Source organism: Phoca vitulina, unplaced genomic scaffold (genome assembly GCF_004348235.1).
Source record: "Phoca vitulina isolate PV1807 unplaced genomic scaffold, GSC_HSeal_1.0 scaffold24, whole genome shotgun sequence".
In the NCBI taxonomy this organism is placed as follows: Eukaryota; Metazoa; Chordata; class Mammalia; order Carnivora; family Phocidae; genus Phoca; species Phoca vitulina.
Window position 1 is genome coordinate 18,499,867 of NW_022589727.1, and position 19,667 is coordinate 18,519,533.

At 43.3% G+C, this 19,667-nt stretch overlaps 1 protein-coding gene across 2 annotated transcripts in view; it reads left to right on the plus strand.

The window, feature by feature from the left end:
* The window catches only part of ANKRD29 (ankyrin repeat domain 29), a 57,299-nt gene extending 38,429 nt beyond the window's left edge, over positions 1 to 18,870 (plus strand). Inside the window, exons 7-10 of one of the 2 annotated variants that reach the window (XM_032421301.1) lie at positions 6,910 to 7,008; positions 8,609 to 8,704; positions 10,951 to 11,049; positions 16,497 to 18,870. In XM_032421301.1, the coding sequence (XP_032277192.1) occupies positions 6,910 to 7,008; positions 8,609 to 8,704; positions 10,951 to 11,049; positions 16,497 to 16,580 (378 nt within the window). In that variant the 3' untranslated portion in view covers positions 16,581 to 18,870. The remainder of the gene's footprint in view (positions 1 to 6,909; positions 7,009 to 8,608; positions 8,705 to 10,950; positions 11,050 to 16,496) is intronic. The other variant, XM_032421302.1, reaches the window with a different exon arrangement.
* Positions 18,871 to 19,667: the final 797 nt, after the last annotated feature.

Genomic DNA, 19,667 nt, shown 5'->3' on the forward strand with positions numbered 1-19,667 from the left:
TTGCAAATGACACTACAGATAAAGGGCTGGTATCCAAGATCTATAAAGAACTTCTCAAACTCAACACCCAAAAAACAAATAATCAAGTCAAAAAGTGGGCAGAAGATATGAAAAGACACTTCTCTGAAGAAGACATACAAATGGCTAACAGACACATGAAAAAATGTTCATCATCATTAACCATCAGGGAAATCCAAATCAAAACCACATTGAGATACCACCTTACACCAGTTAGAATGGCAAAAATGGACAGGGAAAGAAACAACAAATGTTGGAGAGGTTGTGGAGAAAGGGGAACCCTCTTACACTGTTGGTGGGAATGCAAGTTGGTACAGCCACTTTGGAAAACAGTGTGGGGGTTCCTCAAAAATTTAAAAATAGAGCTACCCTATGACCCAGCAATTGCACTCCTGGGTATTTACCCCAAAGACACAGATGTAGTGAAAAGAAGGGCCATATGCACCCCAATGTTCATAGCAGCAATGTCTGCAATAGCCAAACTGTGGAAAGAGCCGAAATGCCCTTCAACAGATGAATGGATAAAGAAGATGTGGTCCATATATACAATGGAATATTACTCAGCCATCAGAAAGGATGAATACCCAACTTTTACATCAACATGGATGGGACTGGAGGAGATTATGCTAAGCGAAATAAGTCAAGCAGAGAAAGTCAATTATCATATGGTTTCACTTATTTGTGGAACATAAGGAATAGCATGGAGGATGTTAGGAGAAGGAAGGGAAAAATGGAGGGGGGGAATTGGAGGGAGAGATGAACCATGAGAGACTATGGACTCTGAGAAACAAACAGGGTTTTAGAGGGGAGGGGGGAGGGGGGGTTGGTTAGCCCGGTGATGGGTATTAAGGAGGGCACGTACTGCATGGAGCACTGGGTGTTATACGAAAACAATGGATCGTGGATCACCACATCAAAAACCAATGATGTATTTTATGGTGACTAACATAACATAATAAAATTAAAAAAAAAAAAGAGAGATTATATTTCAAATAGTGCATGGATTGTGACCACTCGAACCCAAGTTGAGTCATAGGATGACGCCGAAGCCAAGAAATTAAAGAGTGTGCTAACAGTACCATGGTGGCCCCACCCCACAGCTGCTTTCATTCCTCACAGTGAGGATGACCTGGTCAAAGCAGATGACCTAGTCCGGCCGTGGGAGGACCCCTCCCTCGGATCAAAGAGCAAGTGACATGCCTTTCAAAGACTGCATCTAATGCAGTTGTTTGGAATTATGAATCCAACTCTGAAAAGATGGTTATTCAGGAAAACGGTGTTTTATAAAATAAGAATAGCTTTGAAGGAAAAAAAGCAATGGAATTTTTCCTTTTTATAGGGTACATTCACCCCACTCTACCTTCAAGCCATAATCTTTTTATTACCTGCCATGAGCTAATAATGAAAGGTCGTCTAGTCAGGTCAGACTAGCCCAAGTTCTGTCTTCTTTGAAACTGTAAACTCTGCAAAAAAAAAAAAAAAAAAAAAAGTAAACTCTGCATATTTAATTCCCTTCCTAGAAAACAAGCAGTGTCATAAATATGGCAAAAGTGATAGCAGTCCTGGCTGACTTTGTCAAAAGTTATGAGGAGGTTAAAAAAAAGTATAATTAAAAGTTTCCATTAAAATGGCCCATGAATGGTAGAATATGACATCGGCAGGGCATTTGGACACCAGTGTATTCTGAAATCTCAGCTGACAAACGGAGTCCCTGTCAGAAAATTCTTGAATTTATAAAACAAAGACAAGGATGTTTGCCCGATTTCATTTCTTAATGTTTTTAGAAAAATCTGATTTATGATTTTTTTTTTCCTTGCCATTCTCTGGGGTCCCTACATTTTATGGTACCCTGGGCAACATGTTAACGGAGTTGCACTGAAATTATTCAGCTGACCTTTGATCTGAGCTGCAGGGAATCTGAACAGTAGTAGGAATGGTCTTCCTTGTAACTATCATGGATGAACTAACTGAAAACCTCTCTAGGGCTTTTGTGAGAAGGAATCAGAATCTCAAATCCATAGGCAGACTTTGGAAAGACTAAGCTCTTGATTTGAAACTTGAAAAATATTTCCTCCTTGTTCATCCTAAAGAGGTCAAGAGTCACTGAGATCATTGTACTCTATAGTCAAGCTAAAAACTCATCTTCAGTTCTTTCTATGTGACTGCAGCATGTAGAGTTGATACACACGTCAAGCCTTTTTAATCACGAGCTAAGATAGCTAGTTTGTTTTTCTATCAACAAAATTCTTTGATATATACTTTTCCCAACGCAATTCATCCACCTTATTAAACAGTACTTTCATAGAGTGGCAAAGGTCTGAGTGTTTACCCAGGGCTGAGTCTGGCCTGTCATCACTCATCTCTAACTTGTCCTCTCAGTGTGCTAATCAGGCTCTCTTTGAAGCCTGACAGAAAGGTCATGTCATAAAATGTCTTCTTTAGCCTTGGTTTGCACTGTATGCAGAGATGCTGGGGCCCGGATAGTGCTGGTCGTCCCAGGTTGCAAGCTTGGAGGGGCAGACCCAGTGGTGGGCAATGGGAGAAAGTAGGGCTAATTGATTGATGCAGTGTCCTGAGGGCTTGGGGTGGAAGCAGACAGCAACAGGGAGGCCCCATTGCTTGCATGCCCTCTGCACATGGTAGGACCTCTGAAAAGGTATATTGACTCCAGAAGATACCCCATGGTTTGAGCAGAGCTCCAGTGAGGCCTAGAAGGTCAAAGACATAGTGATTGGTGGCTGCAAACTAGAACAAGGCTCAGATGCAGGGCCTGGGCTCATGGCCAGGACACCAGTCCCAGGAAGACTATAAGAGCCAGCTGGGGAACCACAGCCACGTCTCTGGGTGGGGAGCAACTTGTGAGTTATGGGGATATGGATAACTTAAGGAAATGAAACACAGTCCATTTTGCTTATTAAGTGCATGACCTTGAGCAAGTCACTTACACTCCCTGAATTCCAGGGGTTCTTTGGGGGGTTCTGTTATTATTACTTTAATTCCAGTACAGTTAACATACAGTGTTATATTAGTTTCAGGTATATAATATAGTGATTCAACAGTTCTATATATGTGTTTCATATAGGACTAGAAGCAGCAGAAACAAAGAACTAGTGCCACTAAATATATTCATTCCCATGGAACAAAATGGTTTTAATACTTTTTCTAAATAATCTTTAGGACCCTAACTAAAATGATCCAACATTTAGTTTCTAATACAAATCATGTCATAAGCTCCGTCTCATGATATGATCTATCTATAAAAATGTATTAGAGCATACTTGAAAATATTATCTCAGATGGAAGGAGGGGATATAACCCTGTCAGAAGGAACCGTACAAGTCACCTGTGTAACCATCTATCAGATACATAAATCCTCTAACAGTCCTGCTGAGTGGTAGTCAGCCACTGCTGAACCCCTCCAGGCGTGGGGGACTCATTACTACTATTGAGTCTTTAACCAGCCCTCATCACCACCTCTGTCTTACACTGAGCCAAAGTCTTGCATAGCTTTTACCCATCAGCCCTCTTTGTGCCACTTGGTATGCGAAATCGGTCTAAATCCTTTTCTGCTTGGTTTGCACACAAATAGTAAATGACAGCGGTCATAACCCTGTGAATCTCATGTTCTTCAAGCTAAGTGTCCTATTTCCTTTTCTTAAAAAGGTACCAGAGAGGTCCTAACTTCCTGTAATTTATTTCACTGTGATTTATTTGTTTTAACATATTTTAAAACTATATATTTTTGTCAGGAAGTATTCAAAAGCATAAATTTTTAAATGTTTTTCCTACTCCAATTCTCTCAAAACTCAACAAAAAGGAGCCAAGTTGACTTAATTTCTATCATTTTCATAGGAAAAAACAAGAGAAAACAGGAACTGAGGTGTACAGAAGAAGGGAAAAACCTCTCTCCACAAACCAGATAATCAAATAATAAGTACTTTGATTTGACAGTAACGCCCCAACTCACATTCAAGTTCCTGGGTTTAACCACAAATCTCATTTTACCAATCATTCCCACCTGTTCAATCAGTTATCTCACAGGAAAATTAGGAAAATCAAATAAAGCATGTGGAGTGTTTTCTAAACAAAAGTACAAATTAAGGTGCTTATTGTTTTTCATGATAAATACGCAGATTCAGTGACTGTATTTTCTAAGCACGCACTCGCCAGTCCTGTGCTCAGCACCTTCCTACATGTTTCCATGAGTATCTCTGGGGGGCTAACATTTTTGCAGAAGAGAACAGAGGCTCAGGGTGATTTGCCTAAGGTCTCATACCCCGAAAATGGCAGCTTCTTTTTCCATCTACCATGACTATTGCAGTTAAAGTGATAAAAGTTCAGTGTTGGCATTACTGTTATGAATTGATGCTATTAATATTTGTTCCCAATATACCACCTCTCAACACTTCTCCACATGTTAGTATCAATTAAGATCATTTTACTAGCAAGCAAGCCCTTGGAAGGCACATTGAACAAGCCACTGGCTGGCCTCTTTGCGGCCAGCTGCCTTTCCTTGCCTGCCCTCTAGTGGAGATAGTGACAAAGAACAAGTGAGCCCAGAGCAGGCAAGGAGGGAGAAGAGCTTCCAGCACCCTGCCTCCGCCCCGCCCCGCCCCTGTTCCAGCGCACACCCCCTGGGCCGCAATCTGCTGGATTTCCCACCCTGCCTGAACCAACCACATCTGTCCAAGCCGCTGCGACTGCAAATGCTCTTCCTTCTACATGGAATGTCCTCCCCCACCCCCCACCTGGCAAAATTCTAGTCCTCCTTTAAGGCCCAGCTCAGATATCACCCCAACTGACCGCCATAACCCCCACACAGTAAGCAGGCCCCTCTCCTGGCTCATCTTGGGCACTTTTGTCCATACTTTATTATAGCACTGTAGTCATCCTGAAATGTCCATGTCTCTTCTCCACTAGACTGAGTTCCTTTGAGACCAGAGACCATACCATGTCTTCCTTAGTATTCTGCCGGAGACTTAGAAGATACTTAATAATTGTTGGTTGGTTGAATGAATGAAGGAATGAATGATTCTAAATTGGGAAAATCAAATTAAGTAATGAATGTAGACATGCTTTGTAAATGAAAGTACAAAGTAAGGTATTATTTCTATTGCTAATAATAAATAATCAGATACAAAGCCCTTGTAAAAGCATAAAGTGGCTCCAGGTGTTTGTCCTTCTTCATTCAGCACCTCTTCCCCATCTCTCCCAAGACACAGGGGTGCCAGTGTCCTCCTACCATCCCTCAGCACCCCTGGATCCTTCTAGGCTCCTGATTTGTCATCCCCCACCACCCCACTCAGGCCTCTTTGTCCTCTGTCCCTTTGCCAGGACAGCAATGGGCAAGAATCCTGTGTCTGCTGTGGCTAGTAGACTGGAGTTGAAATTATATACTACAGCAGAAAATGAAACTTTATGTTCTCTAATGAATCATCCTGCTCTTCAGCCCCCATTCCCACTGATGAGTAATTCAGTCTTATCTGACCAAAACAGTCCCAGGGGGCCATATTACCTTCATTACCTCAGAGCCCAAGTTTAGTGAGTTATGGTTCCTCCGCCCTCCTCCTTGCCGTTCCCTCCAAAGTGGCCTAAGTTCTCAGAGGTCAGACTACCACCCAGGCATTAAGGTGGGGTGGGGACACTCATGTCTGGTCCTTGGGCTGGTTTGTCCAGCCTTTCCTGTCTGTGAGCATCCTGCACTGGTATCTTGTTGGCCTGTCATGTGAAATCATGACCTTCTATGGCCTTATCTTCCCATCCCCAGGCTGACTCCAGGCCACTGTTTACCCAGCACTTCCAGTTTCTCCTGGGTGCACAGATGTCTCATTGATGAGGACCAGGGGTACTGGGGGATGTCTCGGGCCCATTGGCCCAGACTCCTTCACCCATTTCTGTTCTCTCTCTCAGGCACCAGCCAGGAGCAGAGCTTCTCTAAGAGGCTTGCAGTTTTCCTGGGTTTTATCCCAAGAACAGGAGAAAATCCTTTTCCATCTGGAATTCACCATAATTTACCTGGTTGCTTACCTAACCCAGATTCAAGCCAGGAGGAAAACGCAGACGCACACGTCTGACCTCCATCTCCCTCACGCCCTCTCTAGAGCTTCCTTCCAGCACTAGAAGGGTTTTCTGTTTTCCTTTCTGTCTGGCAGGAGCCACCCTCCTATTAAATCCTTCTCCCTCCCTTGGATGTTTCACCTTTTCTTCTCTGGAGCAACACCTCTCTGCTTCATGGCCTCATGCTCACAGAACAGGCTCTTTGGGGGCACAATACTCAGGAAATATTACCAATAAATGTCACCCTGCTATAACTCGCTAGTGTGCATCCCCTCCCAAAAGAAATCGTATCACATCCTGCATAAAACTAAAGTCCCTAAAAATGACTGGCTGTGGGGGATTCTAGACACCAGAATAGAAGAGTGGGAGAAATGTCTTTAGTTCTTTGACCCTCACACATCTCCAAGAAAACTGCCCTCTCTCCTGTGGGAACGAGGGCCCACGCTAAGCAGAGTGTGTTGTGTGAACCCACCAGTAAAGCAAACAAACTGACAGAATCTGGGGGAAATAAACACATTCTGGCCTCTCCTCGCTGGGTTTGTCAAATCTGGTTCTGCCTTGGTGAGCAACTCAACCGCTTTCCCACTCCGTGTTCCCTGAAGTCCCGCACCATACTGTGGGCCAAAAGATCCTGCCATAAAATGGCTGTTATAAGCCCAAACCCGAATATTGGCAATCACGCAAGTGTTCCAGGCACTACCAAATGCCCGTCTGTGTAAATGCGTTAAAATCTCCGTCCTCATGTGTCGTCGGGAGGTTGTTTGTGGGTGCTACCTTGCTGCTCGGCGGCTGCTGGGTGGCCCGGTGGGAGCAAGCGTGTCCCCTCACCGGCAGGACGGGACGGCGCCGCTGTGGATCGCGTCGCAGATGGGCCACAGCCAGGTGGTGAGGGTGATGCTGCTGCGCGGAGCCGACCGGGACGCCGCCCGCAACGTGAGTCTGAGCCTCAGCTGCGGCACGTGGGGGCTGGGGCGGGGGGGGGGGGGGGGGGGGGGGGGGGGGGGGGGGGGGGGGTAGGGCGCGGGTAGTGCAGGTACCCACGAAGCTCCAAAGTTCAACCGTGACGTGCGGAGAAAACGCGCCTTTATTTGATCTGTATCTCCCCTGGGTTTTCTCCCAACGTCCACCGGCTCTTCAGCAGGAAAACAAAGTAAATGTCCGAGTCAGCTGAAACTTAGCAAGTGCTACCCAGTCTCCCTAAGGGAAAGATGTTTCATCCTCGGAGATCCTCCTCCACCTGAGCTGACTCCTGGATGAACCCGGGAGGATGCGGGAGGTAGGAGCCCGGGCCTCGGGCTGTCCTTGGGGTTGTCCCTAGCGGCTGCGCGTACGCCTGAGCTGGGCCTCCTGCTGGCCCTGGACCGCAGTGCAGGTCGGGGCGCAACCTCTGTGTTTTGGGGTCCAGCAGTGCTCCTGGGGCTCCACCTCATCCGGCTTCCCCAGCTGCAGACCCCTGCACCACATCGGCCATTGGCCTCCACCTAATAATGCTAATATCACCTAAGTCTGCCTCGATGGGCCCCACAGCAGGCTCTGTGGCCCGTAGAAACTAAGGGCAGCTTGGGGAGACCCTGCTGCCTGACCACACTATGCCATCTGCTTTTTGGGTTTGGTTTGGTTTGGTTCTTACAGTGTCTGTAAGTATTACCCTTGCGTATGTGACCCACCTCCCTTCTTCATGTCTGAGCCCAGAAAGGGGTAAAGACACATTCCTGCCTACTTCACTGTCCTCTCTCCCACTCTATCTCTTCTTCCCACATCTCTGAAACCAGAAAAGAAAAACCCTCTAATCTCATTTTCTTTCTTCCTGATTCCAGCTAAACGTTTAGAGCAGACTGGGATATTTCCTGTACTACAGAATTCTGTGAGCTGAATCCTCCAAATACAGCAATTGATATGTAAAAGCAGGGGGGAAAAACGGAATTTGGAAAATCTCTTCCCAGGCCAAAAAGTGATGACAGAAGCTGAATATAAATTTTTGCGTTTTTGCATTTTTTTTAAACAGATTTCAATCTATCCCTTTCCTACTGACCACCTACCCACCCCCAACCCCCAAAGACAGATACCTAGGGCACAGTAAAGCAAGGTTGTGTATAAGACAAAGCAAAAAGAAAAGCAGATTCAAAATGTAAAACAGTAAATACAGTTCGGTAATTATTTAAGTCATTAAAAATAGTTTAACATTAATTTCCACTAAGTCACGAACTGCAGACAATGCCTCTTTGGTCCATCTGTGTCCTAAAATATACTCTTGATATTCCCCTCGCCCCTTACCCAGTGTCCTAAGGGACTGGAAGAGTCTGAATTCCCAAATGGCAGGGTTCTAAGATAATAAGTCACATATTTCCTCTAGCATTCTTTCATGCAGAACTGAATATGCTCTAAAATGCTCCTAGATTAAGAGACGTGGCCCGCTCATACTTTGGTTTACTCCTTTCACCTGTTCTGACAAGCATATTCCCGGTTCTCAACTAACATTTAGTTCTTAGCCAACACACGTTAATAGGCAACTTTTCTTTTCCTCTCTGTTAAGGATGGTACAACAGCATTACTCAAAGCAGCCAACAAAGGCTATAACGATGTTATAGAAGAGTTGCTGAAATTCTCACCCACCCTTGGCATTTTGAAGGTAAGACTTAAAGAGAAATTTTACCAATCTGTAAAAGAGAGGCTAAAAATTAAGAAGCCCATACCTGAGCACTGCAGGAGAAGCTGAGTGTAATTCACATGGTTAGTTGCATTCTTGAAAGAACTTACCTACAACTTCTTAATGTTGGAGATTCATTAGCACTGGTTGAAATGGCAGGGTGGTAAGAAGAGTGAACCAGAGTCTGTTGCTACTTAGTTTCCCAGAAAAAAAAAAAAAAAATTAGTAGTAATTAAATCACTACCTTGGAAAGTAAACTATCTTGATATATATATCATTGGACTAAAATCTTCCACCACTCATGAAACACATGATTTGTGTCCCATGAAACATGGGGGACAGGTGCTCATGTTTCTTCCCTTCGTTATCTGCAGCAAAGAACCACATTGTTATCTTAGGTGAAAGAAAATAAGCCTCACGTATCTGGACACCTCAAAGAATGTGTCATTCTGGAGAGCTGGGTCTGCCAGGAAACAGAGCCCCAAAACCCTTTTTTAAATTTTAACCCTTTCAGACTAAGATATTTCTCAGTTACAGTGTATACCAGGGGTTGGCAATCTTTTTCAATAAAGGGCCAGGGAGTAAATATTTTAGGCTTCATGGGCCATAGAGTCTCTGTTGGAACTGTTCAACTCTACTCTTGTAGCATGAAAGCAGCCATGGGGGCAAAGGATGGCTGCATTCCACTAACACACTATTTATGGACATTGGATTTCTGGAATTTCATATTTTCATGTAGTATTCTTTTATTTATTTATTTTTTTAAATCTTATCTTGTTAGGACGTAGAAAAACAGGTGGCAGGCTCGATTTGGCCCACAGGCTGTAGTTTGCGGACCCCTAGTTTACACTATTGTTTTCTTAAATTGAGGACAGGAAACCTGTTCTAAACTTGGAACAGTGGCTTAGCATTTTGGGGGATGTTTCCTTGGACTTTATTGATGTATAAAAAGTCAACCTGTCCTTGAATGATCCCAGAGGCTTTTTGGACATTCTGCATCGGATCTTTATATATTTAGGCTCTAGCCTCGTGATCAGCTGACACAGGACTGCTGTTGTCAGAATGCTGGCCCCTCTCTCCGTCCCACTGAGCGACTTCTGATCTTCCATGAGCTTGGAAGCGGGAAACCTACATTCATTAACACTGTTTGTAAAGTAAGAATAAATGGTCTATGAAAGGGAACTCTCTATGAATAAAAGAAATGAGCTTCAGAAATGGACTTTGTAATACCTATCTCGTTTCAAAGAGCTCTTTCTCGGCTTGGTATTTTATTCTTAGCCATGTTGCAAATAGATGAAGTTGACAAGTTGGTGAAAATTTAGATGGGTGAAATGTTACCAGACAAGTGAGTTGTCATACATGTTAAAAAGCAAACATGCTGCTTCGGAAAGGAAAATGCTACTTTGCTGGAATTTTTTTATGGGCATTATATTTTAGTCTTTTATAAAATAAAGTAGCTTATTATTATTATTATAAGTAGCTAATGTGGAAAATAAGCTTGCATTTAGATGCTTTTGTAGACATATGCATGTCTACAGAACAGATGTCATGTGACTGCCCATCATTCTTATATCAGGCTTGTTATATTCTCTTCCTCTCCCCTCCCAGAATCTGGCTACGTGCTGCACATAGATGCTTCCTTAGTTCAATAAATATTTGCGGTACATTTCATAAAATGTCAGCAACCCATCCAACGGACCCTTCTATGCTCAAAAATTCTCCACCTCAGGGCTTGGGGGTTTCCTTACCCCACATGCTCATGCCCTGTAACCCCACAGTGGTGCTCCCACCCACCTGAGTGAGTGGAGTGCAGGTAGCTGGGCTGACAGGTCAGCCTTTTGGCTTGCCAGCCATTTCTCCAGCCTCGCTGGAAGCATGAAAACTATATGTTGTCCTTGAAGAAAAAGGCAAAATGTTTGACATAGCATTACTGCTTTTGCTGCAGCAAATTCTAATATATTTAAAACTGATGGACTGATCCTGAAGTCACATGCACCCCGGGCCAGATTTCTGGCTTCACTTGCCAAAGGACGTTGGCAGTATGTGTACTGACCATATGCTGTGGACCTGAGGACACTATTAGATGCCGATGTGCCTTGGAAAGGGACTGTGAGGAAGAGCAAAGCTCCAACCTGGGTCTCCTCACTCAGGCTGGTTTATGATGAAAGCCAGGCTCGGTGCTGATGGCTGTGAGCCCACTCCTGACACACACTGTCGTTTTCTCTTAGAATGGGACATCGGCCCTCCACGCGGCAGTACTCAGTGGGAATATTAAAACAGTTGCGCTGCTCCTGGAAGCAGGGGCGGACCCAGCCCTGAGAAACAAGGTACCAGCCTTTCCTTCCCTATGTTTTAACTCCTCTGGGCACCTGTGCAAAGAGATAGGCAGTTTCTACCTAAGCCAAGATAACCCGTCCCATGCACCCTGAGCCAGATTTCTTGTTTCACTTGGAAAAAAAACATTGGCAGTACTTAGACTGAGTGCTGTGTGCTGTGGACCTGAGGACACTCTATTAGATGCTGACGTGCCTTTGAAAGGGACTGGGAGGAAGAGCAAAGCTCCGACAGGAGTCTCATCCCTCAGGCTGGCCCCAGCCCCTCTCTTCATACCTCGGCATAGTGAGGGCATGCAGGCTGTCAGTAGTAGGAATGAGCGGTGCATCTGGATCCAGAGAATTATGCTAAAAACCATGTGTCTATCGTCCGTGGTTGTGAGCTAACAATGGTGCAGCCTCCCAAGACGGAGTGGGGAGTAGTAGTTGCGGGGAGTAGAGTTATGGGGTTCCATCATCAGAGAAGTGTCCTAAAAAAGTCAAAGCCCTGGTAGTTTATTGCTATCCTACATACGTCAGATGTGCATATCTTGACAACTGCTTGAGCTTTCTTTGGAGAGTAGAAGAGAAAGGGGGAAATGTTGCTCTTACACTGTTAACAGGACTTTGCGCCGCTGTTCTGAACCAACCCATATTTTTATAGGCCAAAATCCTTAGTTTACAGTTAGGTCAGACGTGGAGGTGGGAAGATGCCCAATACCCATTTTTTCCTATTCGACATCTGCATTAGCAGTCAAGTGTAGAACCTGGAGGAGGAGGGCAGCATCTCTGGGGGAGGGAAGGTCTTGAGAGAACACTAAAATATGAACTTTTAAAGGAGGAAGTAGGGGCACCTGGGTGGCTTGATCGGTTAAGCATCTTCCGCTCAGGTCATGATCCCAGGGTCCTGGGATCGAGCCCTGGGTCGGGCTCCCTGCTCAGCGGGAAGCCTGCTTCTTCCTCTCCCACTCCCTCTGCTTGTGTTCCCTCTCTCTCTGTGTCTCTCTCTGTCAAATAAATAAATAAAATCTTTAAAAAAAATAATAAAGGAGGAAGTAGGGGCGCCTGGGTGGCTCAGTCGTTAAGTGTCTGCCTTCGGCTCAGGTCATGATCCCAGGGTCCTGGGATCGAGCCCCGCATCAGGCTCTCTGCTCTGCAGGAGGCCTGCTTCTCCCTCTCCCACTCCCTCTGCTTGTGTTCCCTCTCTCTCTGTGTCTCTCTCTGTCAAATAAATAAATAAAATCTTGAAAAAAAAAATAAAGGAGGAAGTAGGAGCGGTTCTTATCAATAAAGGAAGGTATGAAAAGCAATTTTCACTTTATACGTATATGCTATTTGAGCTTTTATAAGTATCTATTGCTGTGTTAATTTCTTTAATAATAAAAGCAAACACATAGAACCTTTTTCATGACATTTTGAAAAGGAACCATTAAGAGGTGCAATTAGACAACATGCCAAGAGTCTTTTTTATTTTCATTTTCTTAGCATGTGGAGTTATTATTTCCTTGTTCTTACCATTAGAGTGCTTGATCTGCTTATCTCTTCCGGAGATACTCCGATTTGTCTTCCATTAGCTGGCCTGGCTGTGTGATAAGGCAGCTGAAATCAGCTGTGCTCTTATCTTTAGACCCTGGACACAGACTTCCTAAAGAGATTGATCTTTCTTGCTAAGCCATCCAGTAGCTATGGAAACTGAAACAACATGCAATTCTTTGTCTGTCTCCTGGGATTTCAGCAATAAGGTTTATGGGGAAATTCCAGTGACCAAAATGCTGGACTTTGGATTGTCCCTAAAGTTACTTGAATATATAGAGCTATATAGAGAGACTGCTCACGCCGGAGTTTCGTACACCAGCAGCGCTTAGAGAGCTGGGAGTTGTTGCCAGGGAACCCCACCCCCATCCCACCCATCCACTGGCCACCCCAAAGAAGCCAGCCTCTTAGAGGCAGCTCTGGAAGCAAGGGTGCTAGGATTCGGGCAGCCACCCAGGACTCTTGAAGGGGGTATTCTTCGCCTTCATTCATTCAACACATGCTGAGTACCTACTAGATAACACACACGGTGCTGTGTACTGGGGAGACAGTGGTGAATGGAGTTCCCATTGTCTCTGCCTTCAAAGAGCTCAGAGTTTACTGCGGAATAAAGACAATTAAACAAGAATTTGCAATACAGGGTGCCTGGGTGGCTCAGTCGGTTAAGCGTCTGCCTTCAGCTCAGGTCCTGATCTCAGGGTCCTGGGATCGAGCCCCACATCAGGCTCCCTGCTCAGCGGGGAGCCTGCTTCTCCCTCTCCCTCTGCTGCTCCCCCTGCTTGTGCTCTCTGGCTCTCTCTATCTCTCTCTATCAAATAAATAAAATCTTAAAAAAAAAAAGAAATTGCAATACAGTCCCGAGCTATCAGTAGGGAGTAATGGATGCTACGGGAGGCTTCCCAGTGGACATGACTTCTAAGCTAATACAGAAGCAATCTTCTGCTCCAGGGGTGGAGTTCTGCTCTGGGACTGCGACACTGATGCCTCAGGAGGGGGTAACCAACGGCCCCAGTGGCCACTCCCCACACTGTAGCTGTCCCCATGGGTGCCAGCCCATGTTCCCGATACTCCCAACTGAGGACTCAGAACACAGCTTCTCCCAGGAGCAGTGGGGAAAGAGAGTGTTTTGATGCTGTGATATCATGAATAAGGGCCTGTGGTCCTGCTCCATAATGAATAAGATGGCCTTTGGGGGCTAGCCTAGGGCACTAGCCATCATAATAGTCCATACAACCTCAGCAACCTGAGAATTCAGTGGGGACCAACCTGGAGAGAGGAGGCATGAGACCAGGTTTTTAGAACTACATGGATGACACATGGAGCAGCAATGCGATTGACCAAACCGTGACAACAGGGTTTGAGGATATAAAGCCTTTTTCAGTGGTAAAGGTTACACACGGGAGCTGTAACTCAGCAAGCTTGTAGATAAAGTACAGCTTCTTAGATCTCCTCTTCCTCCTGACCATAGAGGATCCTCTGGCTACCTGCCAACCTGCTCACCAAGGACCAGTAACCCACATGAAACAGCTCCGTTATTCCTGAATATACTCCAAGACTAGATGGAGCTTACGTCTATCTACCAGGGGCATTTCCGTGCAGGCCCAGGCAGGAGGCCTGTGCAATGTCTGTTCCTGCAGGAACTAATAATAGAATCTGAAGCCTCTCGAGAGGCCTCTGGTCTATAGCAACATAGCATAGTCATTTCCTGCTCAATTCAATCCAGCATCAGCATCAAGGGTCCCTTGTGGGGGGCTGGGGTGTAGCCACAGGACATGCTGTGCAGCAGACCACCTTTTGTGGCAAACGTAATTCCCAGCAACTCTGTGCATAATTCCCGACAAGTGAGGGCCCAGCTAGCAGGTGGGGGTCAAAGAGCAGGACCCAACCTAGAAGGTAGGGAATTCAGGAGTTTCATCTAGGATCGGGGTCCCAGATAAAGCAGGGGGGGTTCCAGGTGTGGCCATGGGAGGAAAAAATATGTGAGACAGGTAACATCTGCATCCAAGCCCTCTCCCCTATTCAGGGTGCCTTTCTACCCTTTAACTGCCTCCCCTGAAATCCCAAGAACATCCTGTGATTCATCTATAACAACAGCTCTCAAAGTATGGTCTGTGGACCCCTAAGGGTCTGCAAAACCCTTTCAAGAGGTTTAAGAAGTCAAAACAGCACACTTAATAATACAAAGATATTATTTGCCCTTTTCACTGTGCTGGCATTTGCTTTAATGGTGTAAAAGCAATGGTGGGTGAAACTATTGGCACCTTGCACATCAAAGCAGGGGTATAAACCATACCAGCGAATGATTTTACAAAACTCTGTGGGTTATTTTACAGATTTTGTAAATTATTTTACACAAATACCAGACTTACTTAAGAACATCTTTGATGAAGCAGTAAACAGTTTCAATTTTATTAAATCTGGACCCTTGTTATACATCTTTTTAATATTCTACATAACGAAATGGAAGTATGCATCCAGCCCTTCTGCCGTATACTGAGGTGCAATGGTTGTCTCAGGGAAAAGCACTCACGCCATTGTCTGAATAGCAAAGTGGGCCAGTTGCTTTTTCATAGAGCGCCATTTTTTCTTCAAAGAACAACTGGTATCCACCACATGAGTCTGACAGCTTCTTAATACAGGCTTTTCTGATGAATCAGCGCTAATATTAATGAAGGTGATCTTTTGAGATTGTATAATGCAATGTGTCAACATTTGGCATATCTCACTGAACTAATATTTTCCAAATGGCCAGTGTGTGATGTTACAAATCATACATGGGGAAAGATTCTAGCTGTAGATAATTAGATCTATGGATTTTTAATGTAAAAACCTTGATATGGTTTCAGATTCCGCACTGCGGTTACCTTTAAGAAACTACCCCTTGTTTAGTATGGGTGTAGCATCAAAGGAGGATATCTACAATGATCTGAAGAGGCTGTTAAAATGTTTCTCCCTTTTCCAACTACCTATCTGTGCAAAGCTGAATTTTCTTCATATGCTTTAACCAAAACAATGTATCACAATAGATTGGATACAGAAGCAGATAAGAAAATCCAAATGTCTTCAATTAAGCTACACACTCAGGAAATATGCAAATCTATTAAACAATGCTACTCTTGTCACTAGCTTTTTTGTTTTTGAAAATTTGGTTGTTTTTCGTAAGTATTATTTATGTTACCCTAGTGCATTTACAATTTTTAATGAATTATGGTATTTTTAAATGTTCTTCTTTTCATCTCTAAGAAGTTAAAAGCAAAAGCTCATTGGGATCCTCAATAATTTTTAAGAGTGTAAAAAGGTCCTGAGAACAAAAAGTTTGAGAACCACTGCCCCATAACGTCGATTGCATGGGGTAAGGACCCACTCATGAAATAAATGCGTAAAGAATGTGTCTCAGCAGCATGATGAGAAGAAAGGACATTCAGTGAAACCCAGGGACAGGGGGAAGTGGTGACCACAGAAGCTGCTCTTAACCAGGTATCTCTTATTCTCTGAATGCCTCCTAACTCTGTTTTCTCAACAGATACCTGTCCTGAATCTCAGGTCCCTAGCGGACACACTGCCCCATACTAATTAAATATAAAGTATCAAATTTAACATTACCAGTATTCATTGAGGACATACTAGATGCACCAGGCATTGTGCTGGAAATGAGGATACGATGATTAATCATACATGGACCCTGGCCTCCAGGGGATCACAATATACTAGAGATATGGCTTAGAAAAATAACTCTTAACGATGAGATAAGAAAATAACAGATGATATTTATATGATTAAAGGAGACCTTTAAGGCCTTAAAACAAGAGTGAGTCCAGTGGGGTTTTTCACCAGCAGAGATGCAAGTTTGGGTGAGGGGCCCCTCTTTGGAGTCCCTAAAACCATCCCAACTGTGAGAATTCACCAATGCCTGTCTTGTCTTCTTTCAGGCCAATGAACTTCCGGCAGAACTAACCAAAAATGAACGTATACTGCGTCTCCTCCGAAGTAAAGAAGGACACAGGAAGAGCTAACTTAGTTCCATATTTTACTGAAAGATAGAAACCCCATTGCCCAAAAAGAAATTGCTTTTCAAATAGTGTTGGAAATTCCTTTAAGCAAGGAAATGCCCAGAATGCCCGCCCACCCTGGGTCCCTGACCAAGGAGAGCTGGGCTCTGTGCCCAGAGTCAAGAACAGAAAGGCTCAGGGACCCCTTGCCCTCACTTACATGGGCTTCTCATGCTGGCCAGTAACCCCAATGCTGTGGGGCCTGCCAGATTCGTGGAGTCCACAGAAACTCATTTTAAACCACACTAAGTTGGGTCTCTCCGTTAAACTCTAAGAGTTAAACCCTGGAAGAGGTTTAAGCAAGATGATGAAAGCCTTTAAAAGACTGAAAGTGTGATCTTCAGTGAATCAAAGCACTTCTGCTTTTGTGTTAATTGTAAGTGTGCTAAGAGATATAGCTCCCTCATATTTTACACATAGATGTATGTCCTTCCAGCATAAAATGTTTTCTTCTACCCAAAGATCGTAACCACGATTCTGAAGCAATGATGTGTAAATTTACATTAAAGAGCCACTTCTGACATTCCACCATGTGATTTTCCAAGATGGACTGTTGAACTATAAAAAAGAGAAATTGTTTATTTGCGAGGTGATCCTCATCTCATTCCTAACACATAAAAAATCATTTTTACCTAGAATCAATATGGTAGGTACGGTAGGATGCAAGTGGCAAATTTGGAAACTCAGAAAATTACAAACCACAGGAAATTTAGGCTTGTCTCTTTGAACTTTTATTTTGGTTCTATTGTTGGGAATCCGCTTCCCATGCCATAACTAAGTAACTTAATATGCTGTGTAATCCTATTGCTTGACCCAATGACTTTGAGGTCCTTGGATAAAATGTGACATATGCAAGTACAATATGTTGCTATTCTATTGCAGGAGTATAAGTAATAAAAGACTGTTATTAGTATTTAATAAGTGTTCATCTATGCATGTTCTTGAGCTGATTGATTCCAAGAAAGAAACCCGAGTTTTATTGAATTATTCCTTGGAGGGGAGTCAAAATTTATGTTCAATGCACTTTATAATCAATGGTGTCTAAATGCCTCAGTCAGTGCCTAATTGCACACACACAAATTAGACCATCTTTCTATAATCTACCATAATAAACACTGATGGTATTTCTGTTATTTAAATATTCTTTAGTTTTCTTTTCATGTTCTGTTCTGGTTTCCAGCCAATGTTCTGTGTAAAGACATGTTAAGATGGAAAGAAATGCAGTCCCCAAAGTTGGGTTTTTTTTAACCAACTTGCAGTGGTACTAAAAGCATTATCTTTAAGTCAGTAAGCGATGGAATATAATTTTTGAAATTAGAATATATTCTCTTAAAGTTTGTTATGATCAATAAAATAATCAATCAACAAAAATCAGCTTATTTTAGTCAATAAAGGCAGTAATGAGCAAGCCACAGAGCCCCCAGAGATGTCTACAGCCTAACTATGCAACAAGTCTGTAATCTAATTTCTGGATAAAAAATTAAAGAAAGTTCTGTCTGTATTGCTAAAATACCCGGATATAAACCTTTTAGTAGCTAAAAAGCAGTGCCAGTTTCTTCACTGACTTTCTTTTACTTAGCGAAGTAGTACAAATACACTTCCCCCACGGGAATTTCATAAAACTATGTTCATTTTGAAAAGGAAATAGTGTGGTCTTAAATGTTTTCCATTTTTTCCCCCCTTGTTAGCCCTTAGGCCAAAACTGGTTGCTCATCACTGATATAAATCAAAACAGTATGATGGACACTAATAACAAAGTTCTAAAAGACAAAATGGGATGAAATCACAAACTTAGTGTTTTCACTAAGATAGGTTGTCCTTGGCCTATTGTTTTAAGTGGAAAATGTTGATCAATTCTAGGACCATAAAAATGGATCCAGTAGCTTTAACAATACTTAATGGAGGTTTTCCTACTATAGGTAAGAGGTCTCTAGCTTAGAAGGATCACATTCGGTCTGGTGAGATTATGACATTATCCATAGCAGGGAAGATGATTATATTAACCACTCACCAAAGACTGAACAGAAATCTGCTATTTGAAGTAAAATTGCATTTATTTGGCACACAGGTAAATGGTTATTTTTTTATTCTTGTTTTATGTTAATCTAATTCACAATTCAATGAGCTCTGCATCCTAAGACAGAACTAGCAATTCCTATGCAAATCATTTGTTAATTGAACTAAAAAAGTTTTCAATACATCCATTTGTTTGATGACATATTCCATGTTTTAATTCAAAATAAAGTTAATGTACTACCCAACTTGCCTTTGGTCTTTTTTCCTGTTTGTTTTTAATCAGAAGTGAGTTATTTCTATGTGATTTTTAATAGCATGGAACTTTAGAGTGAGTAATTCAGCTTTGTTGGTAAATATATTGATACTTGGAAGCCTGAGTAGATCTTTAAGCTTTATGATTTCATTATTTCAACTATGGAGAACTTTTGTAATGATCCCACAAGGTTTCTCATTCAGACAAAAATTCCTGGGAGAGTCATGGAAGATACTTAAAACAGAAACTTTGAAAACAGAAATGTACACTGTGATGATTCGCTATCCATAGACATTGTGGAAGGATTCCCCCTTCTAGTTGACACATCCATCACCATATACTGATCTGTGTGTGTCTTAATTTCTATTTTTATTACCCGTGGTCCTGCTGGCTCTTCAGTCCCATGCAGTAGCTTTGTTGTCTGCAATAACTGATGGTTTTGCACAACTGTAAATATTTGCATCGATAACATCAGGTATCTGGAGAACTCCATGGCCATTCTGGCTTCCCCCCTCCCCTGCTGCCCCCACCCTTGGCAACCACAAGAAAGTTTTGTCTCATCATTCTCCCACACAGGAGACCTAGTCAGAGGACAAGAGCACTCCCCCAGATGGCAGGCTACTTGGGATCCCACAGAGATGCACTTTGGGGTGGGCCTGCACTGCAGATTAGAGGGTAAGAAATTGAGGTCCTAATTGCACAAAGTGGTTTCAATGCTAGAACTGGCTGAGCCTCAGGGGTAGTGACCGGTGGGGTCTGCGGGTCATGAATAACATCAATAG